Source organism: Sciurus vulgaris (genome assembly GCF_902686455.1).
Source record: "Sciurus vulgaris genome assembly, chromosome: 14".
Classification (NCBI taxonomy): domain Eukaryota; kingdom Metazoa; phylum Chordata; class Mammalia; order Rodentia; family Sciuridae; genus Sciurus; species Sciurus vulgaris.
Genome location: NC_136475.1, coordinates 36781318 through 36795549, shown reverse-complemented (window position 1 = coordinate 36795549; position 14232 = coordinate 36781318). Strand labels below are relative to the sequence as shown.

The following is a 14232-nucleotide window of genomic DNA, read 5'->3' as shown; positions in this document are numbered from 1 at the left end:
TAATATCCATTTTAACCTTATACAATTTGATTTTTCTCACTCATTATAAATTTCTGATTTCTACATTCTCTAGTTCTTTAATTTCAAATATAAATTAAAATGGAAAAATAATGTTGTGTTTGAATTTAAATATTCAGCTTTCTTAAACTCACAAAAAGTAATACTTCCAGAAGACTGATATATTCTGAGTGAAACAAAACAAAACAAAACAAAACAAAACAAAACAAAACAAAACCCATGAATGTGAAAATATAGATTTAAGAAATTGGTACTTTTATTAAGGAACTTCTGAAAAACATCCTTTTTTTATTGTAAACAAATGGGATACATGTTGTTTCTCTGTTTGTACATGGAGTAAAGGCATACCATTTGTGTAATCATAAATTTACATAGGGTAATGTTGTTTGATTCATTCTGTTATTTTTTTTTGCTTCCCTCTGATCCCTCCCACCCCTCTTTTCCCTCTATACAGTCCTTCCTTCCTCCATTCTTGCCCCGCTCCCTAACCCTAACCCTAACCCTAACCCTAACACTAACCCCTTCCACCCCCCATTGTGTATCATCATCCGCTTATCATCAAGATCGTTAGTCCTTTGGTTTTTTGAGATTGGCTTATATCACTTAGCATGATATTCTCCAATTTCATCCATTTGCCTGCAAATGCCATAATTTTATCATTCTTTATGGCTGAGTAATATTCCATTGTATATATATATATATATATACCACAGTTTCTTTATCCATTCATCAATTAAAGGACATCTAGGTTGGTTCCACAATCTGGCTATTGTGAATTGAGCACCTATGAACATTGATGTGGCTGTATCTCTACAGTATGCTGATTTTAAGTCCTTTGGGTCTCAAAAAACTTTACACCAAGAATACAAATAATCCAATCAACAAATGGGCTAAGGAAATGAACAGACACTTCACAGAAGAAGATCTACAAGCAATCAACAAATATATGAAAAAATGTTCAACATCTCTAGTAATAAGAGAAATGTAAATCAAAACTACACTAAGATTCCATCTCACCCCAATTAGAATGGAGATTATCAAGAACACAAGCAACAATAGTTGTTGGCGAGGACGTGGGAAAAAAGGTACACTCATACATTGCTGGTCGGGTTACAAATTAGCCACTCTGGAAAGCAGTATGGCGATTCCTCAGAAAGCTTGGAATGGAACCACCATTTGACCCAGCTATCCCACTCCTTGAAAAACATCCTTTCATGAGATTTTAGATTAGAACATGTAAATTCACCTAAAATGGACACCTGAGGAAAAGGTTCACTCAAATGAACAGTGGCACAGGATTTTACATACAAAAAAAATTGATTCAAATAAGTCTCTTCTATTGCCCTGCTGGATTCCTTGAGACAATTACATTGTGCCCCGGCCCCTGGAAGTGAGCAGCTAGAAAGGGCTTCCTGTCAAAACCTCGCACCTGGGTGCCATCTTCTTTGAATAACACGTTTGTCTAAGGATAGACATAGCCACTGCTTCTCTGTGCATTTTTTTTAAAAGATAGTATTTTGGAATTGAATGTAAAATGATGAGGACTCTGTTAATTATATTAGATATTAATCTCTCTGGACTTAATAAAATTTAAAAAATTTGAAGAAGTGCATTCCTAACCCACTCTATTAAAATGAAATGTAGGGTTTAAAAACAATGACTTCCCTAACTGGAAAAATGCATCTAATTTAATTACAAGGCAAGAAAAATAAACTTTTATAGATACAAGTATACTTATCTCGAGGAAACCAAAGTAGAATGAAAGTCCATGGTTACAAAAACAGTGTTTAATAAGTCAAATCAACTAATTTCTTAAGTGGTTAGACAAGTTAGTTAATTCTTGGGAATAAAATGTTAACCTTACTAATTTTACAACTTACTAACTGACTAACTTTTTTGTTGGTTCTTTTTAGTTATACAGGACAATAGGGTTCATTTTAACATAATTGTATAAGCATGGAATATAATTTGTTCCAATTCAGTCACCTCTCCTCCCTCTCCCTGTTCACTTCCTTCTACTCTACTGATATTTCTGCTTTCTTTCTAGTTTTTTTTTTTTTTTTTTAATTAGTGTCTTGTGGATGGACATGATGGTGAGAGTCACGGTGGTATATTCATATATATACATAAGAAAGTCAGGTCAGATTCATTCCAATATCTTTTTCCATCCTCTCCCTCCTCCCTTCCCTTCATTCGCCTTTGTCTACTCCGCTGATCTTATATTCTTTTTTATTTTATCCCTGTCCCTTCTTATTTCACATTAGCTTCTGGTTTATTTCACCTTTCATGATAGTCTTCAGTTCTATTCATTTATCAGCAAATGCCATAAAGTCATCCTTCTTCATGGTCGCATAATACTCCATTGTGTATATATAACACATTTTCTTTATCCATTCATCTGTTGAAGGGCAGCATGGTTGGCTGTATATCTTGGCTATTGTGAATTGTGCTGCTATAAACATTGATGTGGTTGCATCACTTCAGTATGTTGATTTTAAACCCCTTGGACATATACCAAGGAGTGGGACAGCTGGGTCATATGGTAGTTACATTCCAAGTTTTTTGAGGAATCTCCATATTGCTTTCCAGAGCAGATGTACCAAATTTGCAGTCCCACCAATAATGTATAGTGTACCTTAACCCCCACATCCTCATCAACCTTTATTGTTACTTGTAATCTTGCTAATTGCCATTCTGACTAGAGTGAGATGAGATTCCAACGTAGTTTTAATTTGCATTTGTCTAAATGCTAGAGATATTGAATATATTTGTTGATAATTTGTATTCCTTCTTTTTGGAAAGTTTCTGTTTAGTTCCTTTGCCAATTTATTGATTAGGTTATTTGGGTTTAATGATGTTAAGGTTTTGAGTTCTTTGTATATCCTGGGTATTAATGCCCTATTTGAGGAGCAGGTGGCAAGGATTTTCTTGAATTCTGTTGGCTCTCTCTTCACACTCTTAATTGTTTCCTTTGCTGTCAAGAAGCTTTTTAATTTGATGCCATCATACTCACTGATTTTTCATTTTACTTCTTGTACTTTAGGAATCTTATTAAGGAAGTAAGTTCCTGAACCAACACAGTAAAGGGTATAGATGATAAACCCAAGGCCAACATTATTCTGAATAGAGAAAAAAACTGAAAGCATTTCCTTTAAAAACAGGAACAAGACAAGGGTGCCCACTTTCACCACTCCTATTCAATATAGTCCTTGAAACTGGAGCCAGAGCAATCAGACAAGGGAAGGAAATAAAGGGATACAAATAGGAAAAGAGCCCAAATTATCTGTTTGCTGACAACATGATCCTATATTTAGAAGACCCAAAAACTTTCCCAGAAAACTTCTAGAACTTATAAATGAATTCAGTAAAATAGCAAGATACCAGATCACCATCCATAAATCAATTCCTATACTCCAATGATGAACTTGCTAAAAAAGAAATTAGGAAATCTATCCCATTTGCAATAACCTCAAAAACAAACAAACAAACAAACAAACAAAAAAACTAGGAAATCAATCTATCAAAAGAGGTAAAGGACCCTAAAATGAAAACTAGAGAACACTAAAGAAAGAAACTAAAGAACACCTTAGAAGATGAAAAGACCTCCCATGTTCTTGAATAGGCAGAATTAACATTGTCGAAGTGATCATACTACCAAAAATGCTATACAGATTCAATGCAATTCCCATGAAAATTCCAATGATGTTCACAGAAGGAGAAAAAGCAGTTATAAGATTCCTTTGGAAAAATAGAGAGACCCAGAATAGCCAAAGCAATCCTCCGTGAGAAAAGCAAAGCAGAAGGCATCAAGATACCAGACCTCAAATTATACTACAGAGTTATGGTAACAAAAGCAGCATGGTATTGACACCAAAATAGACATGAAGACCAATGTAATAGAATAGAAGAAACAGAGACAAAACATAAAATACAATTATCTCGTACTAGACAAAGATGCCAAAAGAATATGTTGACTAATTTTTCTAAGTCAATTTATTTTTTTGAAATATTAGGATAGTATACTCAGCATTTCTCAACCTTCCCCAATTACAGTTCCCCTTTTATTGAAAAAAAAGTAATAGTTCTCTTATGAGAGTAGTTACACCAAAGGATGACATACATGTAAAAGCCAATATGGTTGAAAACACTTTAAAATAAATTTGCATTTTGTTCACCAAAGTATTAACAATGTATTTTAAAAAATAGCTGTAACTGTTCATGTAGACATGAAATCTTTGGTTAAAAGACTACACTTAGCATATATATGGATTCTTAGAGCACATGAGATAACTTCTACCCTCTGCACGCTCACTTCAGTGTGTTTCTAAACATACTGGGCTGGTGTGTGTGTATGTATATGTGTGTGTGTGTGTGTGTGTGTGTGTGTGTGTGTGTGTGTGTATCAAGAAAAGCAATGAATTATTTGAAGGCAAAACCTATACTTGATTCATATTTTCATTCCTGGTAACATTGTTCTGATAGCAGATAATCAAGGATGGATACTGGATGAACATGTCTATTAAAAAGGAACAATCCAGTGGGCATGGTGGTGTATACCTGTAACACAGCAATTTGGAAGACTGAGGCAGGATGACTGCAAGTTCAAGTGAACCTCAGCAACCTAGTGAGGCCCTAAGCAACCTAGCAAAATCCTGTCTCAAATTAAATAAGAAGGGTTGGGGATGTTGCTCAGTGGTTAAACACTTCTGGGTTCAAACCCCAGGACCAAAAAAAAAAAAAAAAAAAAAAAAAAAGAGCAATCCATTTCACATTTTAATTCTATTCTAAGGTATTTTGAAGAAGAATAATTCCTAAAGTAAGGAGACAGAGGAATGCTATTCCAAATAGAAAAAAAAAAAAAAAAAAAGGTGAAGGCAGTAATAAACACGATATTATTCCAGAGATTACATTGTTAGAAAAAACTGCCAGGCACCTTAGATGGTGTATTCTAATATCAAGAAAGGTATCCAAACATGTCATAAAACATTTGACTGTAACATATTTTGCAATAAATGTCCTTGGATTTTGTCAACCACTTTCAAACATATGTAATTTTGTTATTTTTAAATAATTAATGATGATCAAACTACCCGATTTTTATAAAGCACAATGCTATCATTTCTGAATTCTAAACCAAAGTCACTGTGTGAATTTTTTAAAGAAAACAAACTCAAGATCCTAAAGAAAAATTACTAAAGGAAATGGAAAAGACAAAAAAAAATCTGGGACATTATGGGATTGAGTTAAGGTTTTTTTCGAATCTTAGATTTCTATAATTTTGTGAGCCAGAACCAAGAATTAAACTCTCACATGGCTAATGCCAAGGTGCTCATTTTAAAGTACTATTAAAAAATGTAGTTTTTGCCCAGTAGGAAAGGTTTAAATGTTCTAATGCAGCTATTTCACATTTTTATGAGCCCAGTGCACATTGAAAATTGGTTTTGCTCTCATAATGCTAATAGCTAGCATCATTGCTCCCAAACTTGTTGCATTTCGGATGAACAAATTAAACACTCAGATATACAAGTTCAGGTAGCATTAAAAAAAGAAAAGGTAAAAAAGAAAAAACAACTATAGTCCTTTAAAAAAATTTTTTTAAGTAGAGTTTCATGCCAGCATAGATATTCCCCCAAGAAGAAATTAATACATACAATTCCATTAATGCCATTCCAAAATACCAAAATGTCTCCTAAGTCAAACTTGCAACATATTAATGTAAAATGTTTGGCTCTACCTCAAAAAGAAGAGTAGAAGTTTTCGCAACTATTGGCTGTGTCCACAGCCTACCAAAAAAAAAAAAAAAAAAAAGAGTGGGTTGTGTCAATTTTGTCAGATTCTACCTGTGAAAAGGTACCTACTGCCTGATTGTCAACTCCAAAGGCATGCCCCAGCAGGCCCTGCCAACCTGGCTCCCTGACAGTGCCTGTTCCTTTTCCCATCATGGATTGCCATGGCATTTGTACCACTAGGACTGGACCACCAGGTATTAACAGCCAGATCCAAAGTCTTTCTTGTTGCTGGTAATAATGAGATGCACAAAGCAATGGCAGGGAGAAAGGTGTCAGAGGCAGGGCTTAGGCGAAGGAAATTAAGAAAAGCTTTGCATTATTCAAAAAAAGTCCGAGATAAGGCCTACTCACATTGCTTCTCCCTACTGTCCCCAGAAATTTCTGTACATGTATTTAAGAAAAAGAGAAGTTGGGTACGTTTTAAGTTTCCAAATGATTCCTCTCTGGATAAAAGGTAGTGTATAGGTATTGGCCACGTATGGGTACTTTGAAGGGGTCTCAGAGGAAGATTTCCAGGGGCTACCAGGCTGGCTATGTGAGGTCAGAGATTGGGTAGGGAGTCTTCCTGCCACTAACTGGGGGTCCTGCAGTCACCTTCATAAATACTGAGTAGACACTACAAGGAAGCTTAGTATTGGTAGCTACCTTTCTATTCCCTAATACTTGAATCCTCAATGTATCTATCTGAACAATTTCTAAGCATCTTATGAAAAAAGCATTTTGGGGGCATCTTTTACAGTATGAGGACTCATCCAGCAGTAAAGCAAAAACTCAAGGAATGGCAACATATTGAGACATTTTTTATCATCAAACCCCCAGATTGGGGGATATTTAAATGAAGAGCTGCTTTGATAAGTCATGGAAAACCAAGCACCTTGGAAAGAAAAAACAAGAGAACTTTCAGAATAAGATTAGAAATTGGAATGAGAACACCAGAGATGGGAGAAGGGATCTAAAATGAAAGTAGAAAAGTAGAAAGTAGTAAGCACCAAGGAAAGGAAATTTCCCTTCTAATCTTGATTTATTGAGAACTGTGCAGTTTCTGAAAAGAAGTGACCAAGATTCAATAGCATCTCCACCAAGTTACCTCCCCTTTGACTGGCTTAGTTTTCTCAAAGGAAGACTTAGAATACTAATACCTATATTATAGAATTTTGGTGAGAATTAAAGCAAACAGCAACTTACAGACACTGTGTATGTCATTTTTCTCATCTTTGAAAACTTGACTTTCTGATAATCTATCAGATCTATAGATTCAACTACATGGCTCTGAGACAAACCTCCCATACAAGCTTCCAGTAGAATTCACTGTCTGTTTCTTCATGAAAAGGAAAGATTGCAACTAGGAAAAATATCCAAACATGGCAGCCTTCCTCCAGAAATCACTTCTGCACAGCTGCAGTCAGAGACCCCTATGCCTGGCTCCTACCAGTAGTGATGTGTCTTGGGCCTCAGTTGGCCAAAAACAGGTCAAGTCAGGACTTGTGCTGAGGGACTATGTAGGAGTGAGCTCCACATACCTGAGTAGAACCAACACCTGATCAATTTGATTTTTCAAGGATCACTTGGTTCTTTTAATGCCTCCTGAAAACTGACCTCCTCCCCACAGAGATCCTTTCAGGTGAACTGGTGTTTGGAAAAAAGGCCCATTTGCTTGCTGGTAACCTGATCTTGGAACAGCATGATGAGTGCCATTAAAAGTGAAATTGACTTCATAGTTATTCAAATCTGCTAGCACCCTCCAGGCTGGCTTCATTTGCAAAGAAGTTACAGTGATGACTAGTTCTGTTTCCTTTTACTCATTTTCTCATGCAACCTAACTGACAAATGCTCAGAGCCTTGATGACTTTCCTGTGCCTTCCAGTGGCTTAATTCTATTCCTGATATTTCTACCTGACTCGTCACAGACCTTCACTTATTAGAAAAATGACCCACTTAACTTAGTCAAATTGAAATAACTGATTGCCTGTTTTTAAGACATAGACCATGTAGATTAACCAATCTGATACTCTGTAACCTTTTTTAACATGATGATTCAGATGTACCTAAAGTCCATCCTGCTTAAACGACTACAAAAACTAAAAGGGAATCTAAGCCTCTTTAAATAATCTATTCAGGTTTTGACATCTTTATCAGAAAGTTGTGCTTTCCCCCTCTGATGACTTGATTCAGTATCTAGAAATAAAAAATTTTCAAGAGGGTGTTATAATCATATTTGCAGAGATGATCCAACGCTCAAAGGTCCAAGGAGAGCACTTGAATCACAGACCCGTGACATCTGTGAGATATTTCTTATCTCATCCTGTTCCCTCCTCCAGCTGCCTGGTAAGGGGCCTGCAATTACCTGAGACAGACAGGAAGTCATCCACTGAGGTGATGTCATCCACAGCCTCCGTCAGCACTCGCACCTGCTTTTCCCACTGGTCTTTGAAGACGTCCATGTTATCCTGAGCAACTTTGCTCTGTGGCCGGGCAGCCAGTGTGAGAGCAGCATTGATGACCTATTAATTAGGAACAATCCAGGGACATGATAACCACACTCTTCCAGAGGAGAGCAAGCAGGTGAAAGACCATATTGAAACCCTGTACCCTGCACCTTGAATGGATACGTGGGTTGTCAGTGTTCAGGACAATGCAAAACACAAAAGATATAGCAGGTTATCAACTACCATTAGTTTTTGTTTTGCTTCTTTTTAAGTTATAATAATTAGCCTTGGGTTTCAAAAAGAATTTACTGGACAAGTCCTATTTACTTAATGCAGATGTGCAAGAAATATAATAACTCTTGCTTTCTACCTGTGCAAGCTTATAATTTACTTGTTGAGACAAGGTAAATAGATAGGGAGCATTTAAATCACAACCCAAAACAAATAGGACAAAGTCAATAAGAGTAGAAAAGACAATAATTGCCACCATAATACATGGACTAGTTAGAAGTTCTTTGTAAGAAAGGTAGAACTTTAAAGAACCCATGATTGGTGGGTAATATTTTCCAGTTAGAAGAAATGGGGCAAGGACAGAAGGGATGAGGATTTGAGTGCAGGGGGTCCGGAGTACCATGTCATTGACTGACTTATGAAATAAAATATTGGAGGCTTACCTGAGGACACAGGCTATCAATCTGGGTGGCTGCCATTCGGACTAATTTCACCCCTTCCTCATTGTTGGAGATGGAACAGGCCAAATTGGCAACCTGTATTGAAGAGGACTCAAGTGAAAATCACATCGGGGCAAACAGAAAAGATACTGTTGTAAACTTTTACCTTCTCTGGGAAAAGGTCACTCTTGGGAGAATGCCATAACCAATATGATAAGGGAACCCTTCTGTGTTAAACCATATATTACTATTTCATATGCTAATTTAGGCATTTCTGCCAAAAAAACCCAAAAAAAAAAAACAAAAACAAAAAAGACCAGATACTAAATAACAAATTATTGCTTCAAGATTTGCAAGCACAACACAATGATATAGTTTAACTGAGTCTGTTTGAACTGTTTTTTGCTATGGACTACCTGATCTGCCTACACTTTCTTGGGCCCCCTAAGATTCCTCATGAAGTACAGAGTCCTATGATCCTGGCCACATCGGTATTTAACTCTGACCAGTGAGAGAAATGCTACAGGCAATGCTTTGGATTTTGAGACTCATTGTAAGCTGAAAATTAGAGTGCTCTGCCCACAGGATCCCAGACCTGCCTGAAGATGTGAGGCTATCAGCAGTCACTCAAATGCCTTCAGGGAAAGATGAGAGAGATGTGTAGAAACAGCTGGTGTGACTCAGTAGGTAAAGGTGGAATACACGGCAAATTAGAACATGCAAGTTTACTATAAAGACATTAAAAATTTGATTTTTTCCAAAACACTACAAGCCAAAACAGCTGAACTAAATTCAAAGTTCTCAGGTCAGGCAGTTCAATGTATGTTATTCCTTTTTATCAAGGAGTGAGAGTTGGTATTTCAAGGTCAGATTGATAGGTCAAGGTGAACAGGCAAAACTGCCATCAGAGCACTGATCAGTACCATCAGGATGGTGTCAAGAGGACAGGAGATTAAGGATTAGAAAGGTCAAAGGAGAGGAGAAGACAGCAAGGGCTTTGGGCAGTAGGGCAAATAAAACAAGTGATTAGAAGAGACAGTATCCCCTGGAGTCTCTGAGCCACCTGCCCTGGGTATCCTGTTCACCTCTAGCATCCAGAACAAGGCCACTGGGAGCTGCCTTACTGCCCCGAGAGATTAAAATGTGCTACACACGTGCATAATTCCTAATTTGAAATAAACATAAGTGTTCAGTGCTGAGAAGTGGGGGAGCTCAGAACTGGCAATCGAGGTTCCACCACTAAGCAGCTACATGATTACTTTGCATTGTTTGCTCACCAGCAGCTCGAAGGGTAGACAGTGAGACGAGGAATACTTTCAAAGGTTACTTCAACAAATAACTAGCGTAAGAATCCCTTTCTGAAGCTTTTAAGAAAGATGAAGGATGCATTATGTCTATTACTGTGAAAATATGCAATAGGAGAAATCACAGTTTAAATGAGTCACAAAAACTATGTTGTTTCTTACAATATGTAGTGTACTTTCATTCTTCAGATAATTTTCACTATTATACTAAGTTTTCAAAATAAATATGAGAAGAGACAAATATGCCTTGTTGTACTCATTTATAGGAAAGGATACTAAATGTCCAGGGGCATGAAACTTTATAAATGTCCAGCAGGGACAATAACACATGGCTCTTAACTTCCATTTTCTTTTGCTACTTCAGATTTTCTCCATTCTGCATATTGACTAACCTTTGTTATATTTGTATTCTATATTTGCTTAATTTTATATTCCAAGTGCCTGCTTCAGTACATGACAAGAATAGGTACTCTCTATGTGTTTATTGAATGAGTGAAAGAATAGCTTATTGGATAGAACTGGTGATTGGGCATGCACCCTGGATACTCGAAAATAAAGTTGAGCTACACCTTAATTTGGCTAGACAAATTTTCAGTTTACCTTCTAGCAAATGTTTACCAATGAATGCTATAGTGTGTCAACAATGGTGTCTACATTCTGTCCTTAGTGAGTTACAGAATGTAATATCACTGTCTATGGTGGCAGGAAAAGATCAGAATAATGTAGACAATTTTCATAAAGATATATCTTTCTAATGTAAAGTTCCATCTTTAAAGCTTCAATTAAATTCTTCCTACTTCTGCTCTTGAACAACCTTTTATTCCATGAAATGATGATTTTACATGAAGGCTTTGTTTGCCCTTTAACATCGTTGTTTGGTGTGAGAGAGACTTGAGATCACACTTTTGAAAGTAGAGGACAATTTAAAAAGAGTGTGGCCTAACAACATGAAAACTGAAAATGTCCCAGAAACCAGATCTTGGGCTAATATTCTCTTGCATTCCTGTAAGAAAAGCAAGAACAAACCAACACTGTCAAGGAAATAATGGCTCTAGAGGCAGCAGTCCAGAACACAGAGCTTTGCAGTCATGCTAGTGCTGGGTCACTCAGTGGAAGTCACCCCAGGGAACCTAGGGCTGAGAAGAGCTAGAATCTTGCATGTAGGAAATGTCAACCAGTAACATCCACATGATGACAATAAACTTTTCTTTGTGTGTCTTTTGAAATGTCTTCTCATCCTTTGCTTAAACAGAATGTATTGTGGCTCAGGTCTAATGTAGGTACCTCATCACCCATCAGAATCTTAGTAGGGAAGACAAAGATGGCAGGACTTGGCAAAAATAAGGAGCTGGCAACTCTGGGTAGTCCTCCAATTATTTATTCTATTTAATTTTCCTGCTCCACAAATCCTACAGTCTGGCAGCCTTCACTCTGCAATGTACTCCTACTGCTTAATTCCACTTAAAATCAGAATTTCATTTACTTTGCATTGTATTCTGAAACATTTTGAAAATATTTTCAATGTGATGTGAAGGATTTCAGTATCTCCGAAGGCAGTCTTGCCTATTTTAAATTGGTCATGGATTCGATCCAAATCCCAACCTTCCTGATTTTTCTTTTGGCTTGCTTTTTTCTCCTTCTCTCTGAAACTACTAGCATCTTGGTGACTCTGAGCATGGGTTTATATATTCTGGTCCCTAAAATTCTGTCAGCAGGTGACCCTACACTTTGGTCTTTGAGGCAGTTCCAATCAAAAATGCCAGTCAACATTTCAGCATCAGTCCAAGAATCTGCACAGAGTAAGTACAATTATTAATTTAACTCAATTATCTGTTCTTTAACTATAGCTCTAATATTATGATATCAGAAACTCTGGTAAAATAAAATATCCTATTTTTTCAAAGCACAGTATTTTCTACTCTATCTATTGCCTATTCAACATGATTAAAGAGGGGGTCGGAGAGGGAAGGGAGGGAATGTTGGGCTAGAATTACAGACATTTGAAACAATCAATAGGAATAACAAAGACGACGATAGGCCACCAATAGATTACAATCCAAGATGCTGAGTGATGTGATTGAATCTGTTAGAATTTTGGAACTGGCTCATGTCAACCAACATTTATAGGACATGCATACCCAGCTGGCTCTGGCCATTACTTTCTCCGTTCTTGAATAATTTGCAACTTGGCTGAGGCAACAAGAGTTATTCGACTTCCTGGAAGGTTAGAAACAATAAAGTCTATCATCAGGTATTAAATTTTGGTCTATTTAAATTGATTTGGGGTTTCCGAAAGTTGAATAGGCCATGAGTGCAGGTGGCCTATTGTATTAACCCCTCCAGCAATCTAACTATGAAAGGACACACTCCTCCATGACTTTTGAGAACATAATGGATTTGGGGAAGTAAAAGTCAAAAAGACTAGGCCAGTCTTCATCTCTGACTTAGTGCCTTAAAAACAAATCATCTTGGCAAAAAGGAGGAAGCTTAGCAGCTATACTAAATTATGTACTGCTGACACAAAGAAATTTAAGAGTTTAGAAAAGGAAGACATCAGTGTTCCTGGGTGGGAATCATTTCACATATCAGGTACAGGTAAGATGTCCATCTCATAATATTTCTTTTCTGATTACCTGATGAACAACTTTCTGGCTGCTCAATGATTATTTTGGTTTTTTTTTTTTTTTCCTCTTCTGGGGGCACAGTATGTAAGTGAAGCAAATAATAATATTATTAGCAGGAAAAGTCAGAAAATAAATCAGCAAGGAGATCTGATACTGATTCTTGAAAGAAAAGAGCTTGCCTTTTGAACTGAATTTGCATTGCAATTGGCATCCATTCCCTAACCCTTTAATAAGCACCTCAGTTGACCAAAAACAGAGTGGCGATATTCCTGGGAGACTGATGGGAAATTGACAAGAATAAAAAATGTGAAGCTTTCATAAAATATACACTGGGACCATATAAAATGCAAGATTTCTGTTTTTGTCTTTTATTTTTTTGGTGCTTGGGAATGAACCTAGGGCCTCATGCTAAGCAAACACTCTACCACTGAGCTACAACCCCAGTCCACACAAGATGATTTTTATTCACAAAAGCACCTTGTACAACTCACAGTTCCAGATGAGCTATGCACTATGTCTGTGTCACTCAGTTTTATGTGGACACTGCCACAGAAATCAATTCCACCTCAAAAATATCTCACAGTCTCATTTGAACACTTACAAGAAAAGTTAAAGTGTCTGGAAGATTGAGCTTTAATTAGATATTAAAAACCTCTGGTAATAAAGTATTTAGCTGCAAAGTGATACAAGGTATACTGGAAAGATGAGAACATTCTCTCCTTTTCTGGCCCTGGAAATCAAATTTCATTTTTTAATATTCGTCATTCTGTTCCATTCCAAACACAGCACATATTCAGTGCATTCAACCCCCAAATGCTGTATCATTTCATTAATTTTTACAGCTTCAGGTATCATATTGGTATTTTAAGAAGAACACACTATTGAAATAAAACAGAATAGCAATTCGGAGGTCCATAAAGTACTTGCTCCTTGTGTTAATATTTCATCATCATCATAAATTTGAAGATAAAATGAGCTTATTTACTATTAAAAGGGAATTACTTGAATTTACAGTCACCAGTCACATGGGCACATAAAACCACAGAGAAAAGGAACGATGGTACAAATTCCATGCCAGCTGCTATTCCCTATAACTGTAAGGGCAGTAGAGTGCTATAGTTGCTCTCTGAAGCATTATTCACTTACCTGTGCTGATATAATCTTCACCCAGGAAGGCATGAACATATACCTGCCTACCCTGCCTAGAATTCAAGATTCTTTCAGAGTATGACTCCTGCATTACAGATGGAGTTTGACAGTCAGTAAGATATGGATGATACAACTTCCTGAAATCTTTGGGAGGCAAGACAGAAGCATACCATGTTAAGACACAGGAACTGGCTTTCAGAGGGACAGGCTTACACAGACTTGACTTAAGAGTATACTAGGTGCCACCTTCA

At 36.8% G+C, this 14232-nt stretch overlaps 1 protein-coding gene across 4 annotated transcripts in view; it reads right to left on the bottom strand.

Annotated features, from left to right (window-relative positions):
* Nucleotides 1-14232, bottom strand: part of CTNNA2 (catenin alpha 2) — a 1097968-nt gene that overhangs the window by 92731 nt on the left and 991005 nt on the right. For all 4 annotated transcript variants that reach the window (XM_079111126.1, XM_079111127.1, XM_079111124.1 and 1 more), the window contains exons 10-11: nucleotides 8908-9000; nucleotides 8152-8308 (exon numbers count right to left, since the gene is read on the bottom strand). In XM_079111126.1, coding sequence (XP_078967252.1) covers nucleotides 8152-8308; nucleotides 8908-9000 — 250 coding nt within the window. The remainder of the gene's footprint in view (nucleotides 1-8151; nucleotides 8309-8907; nucleotides 9001-14232) is intronic.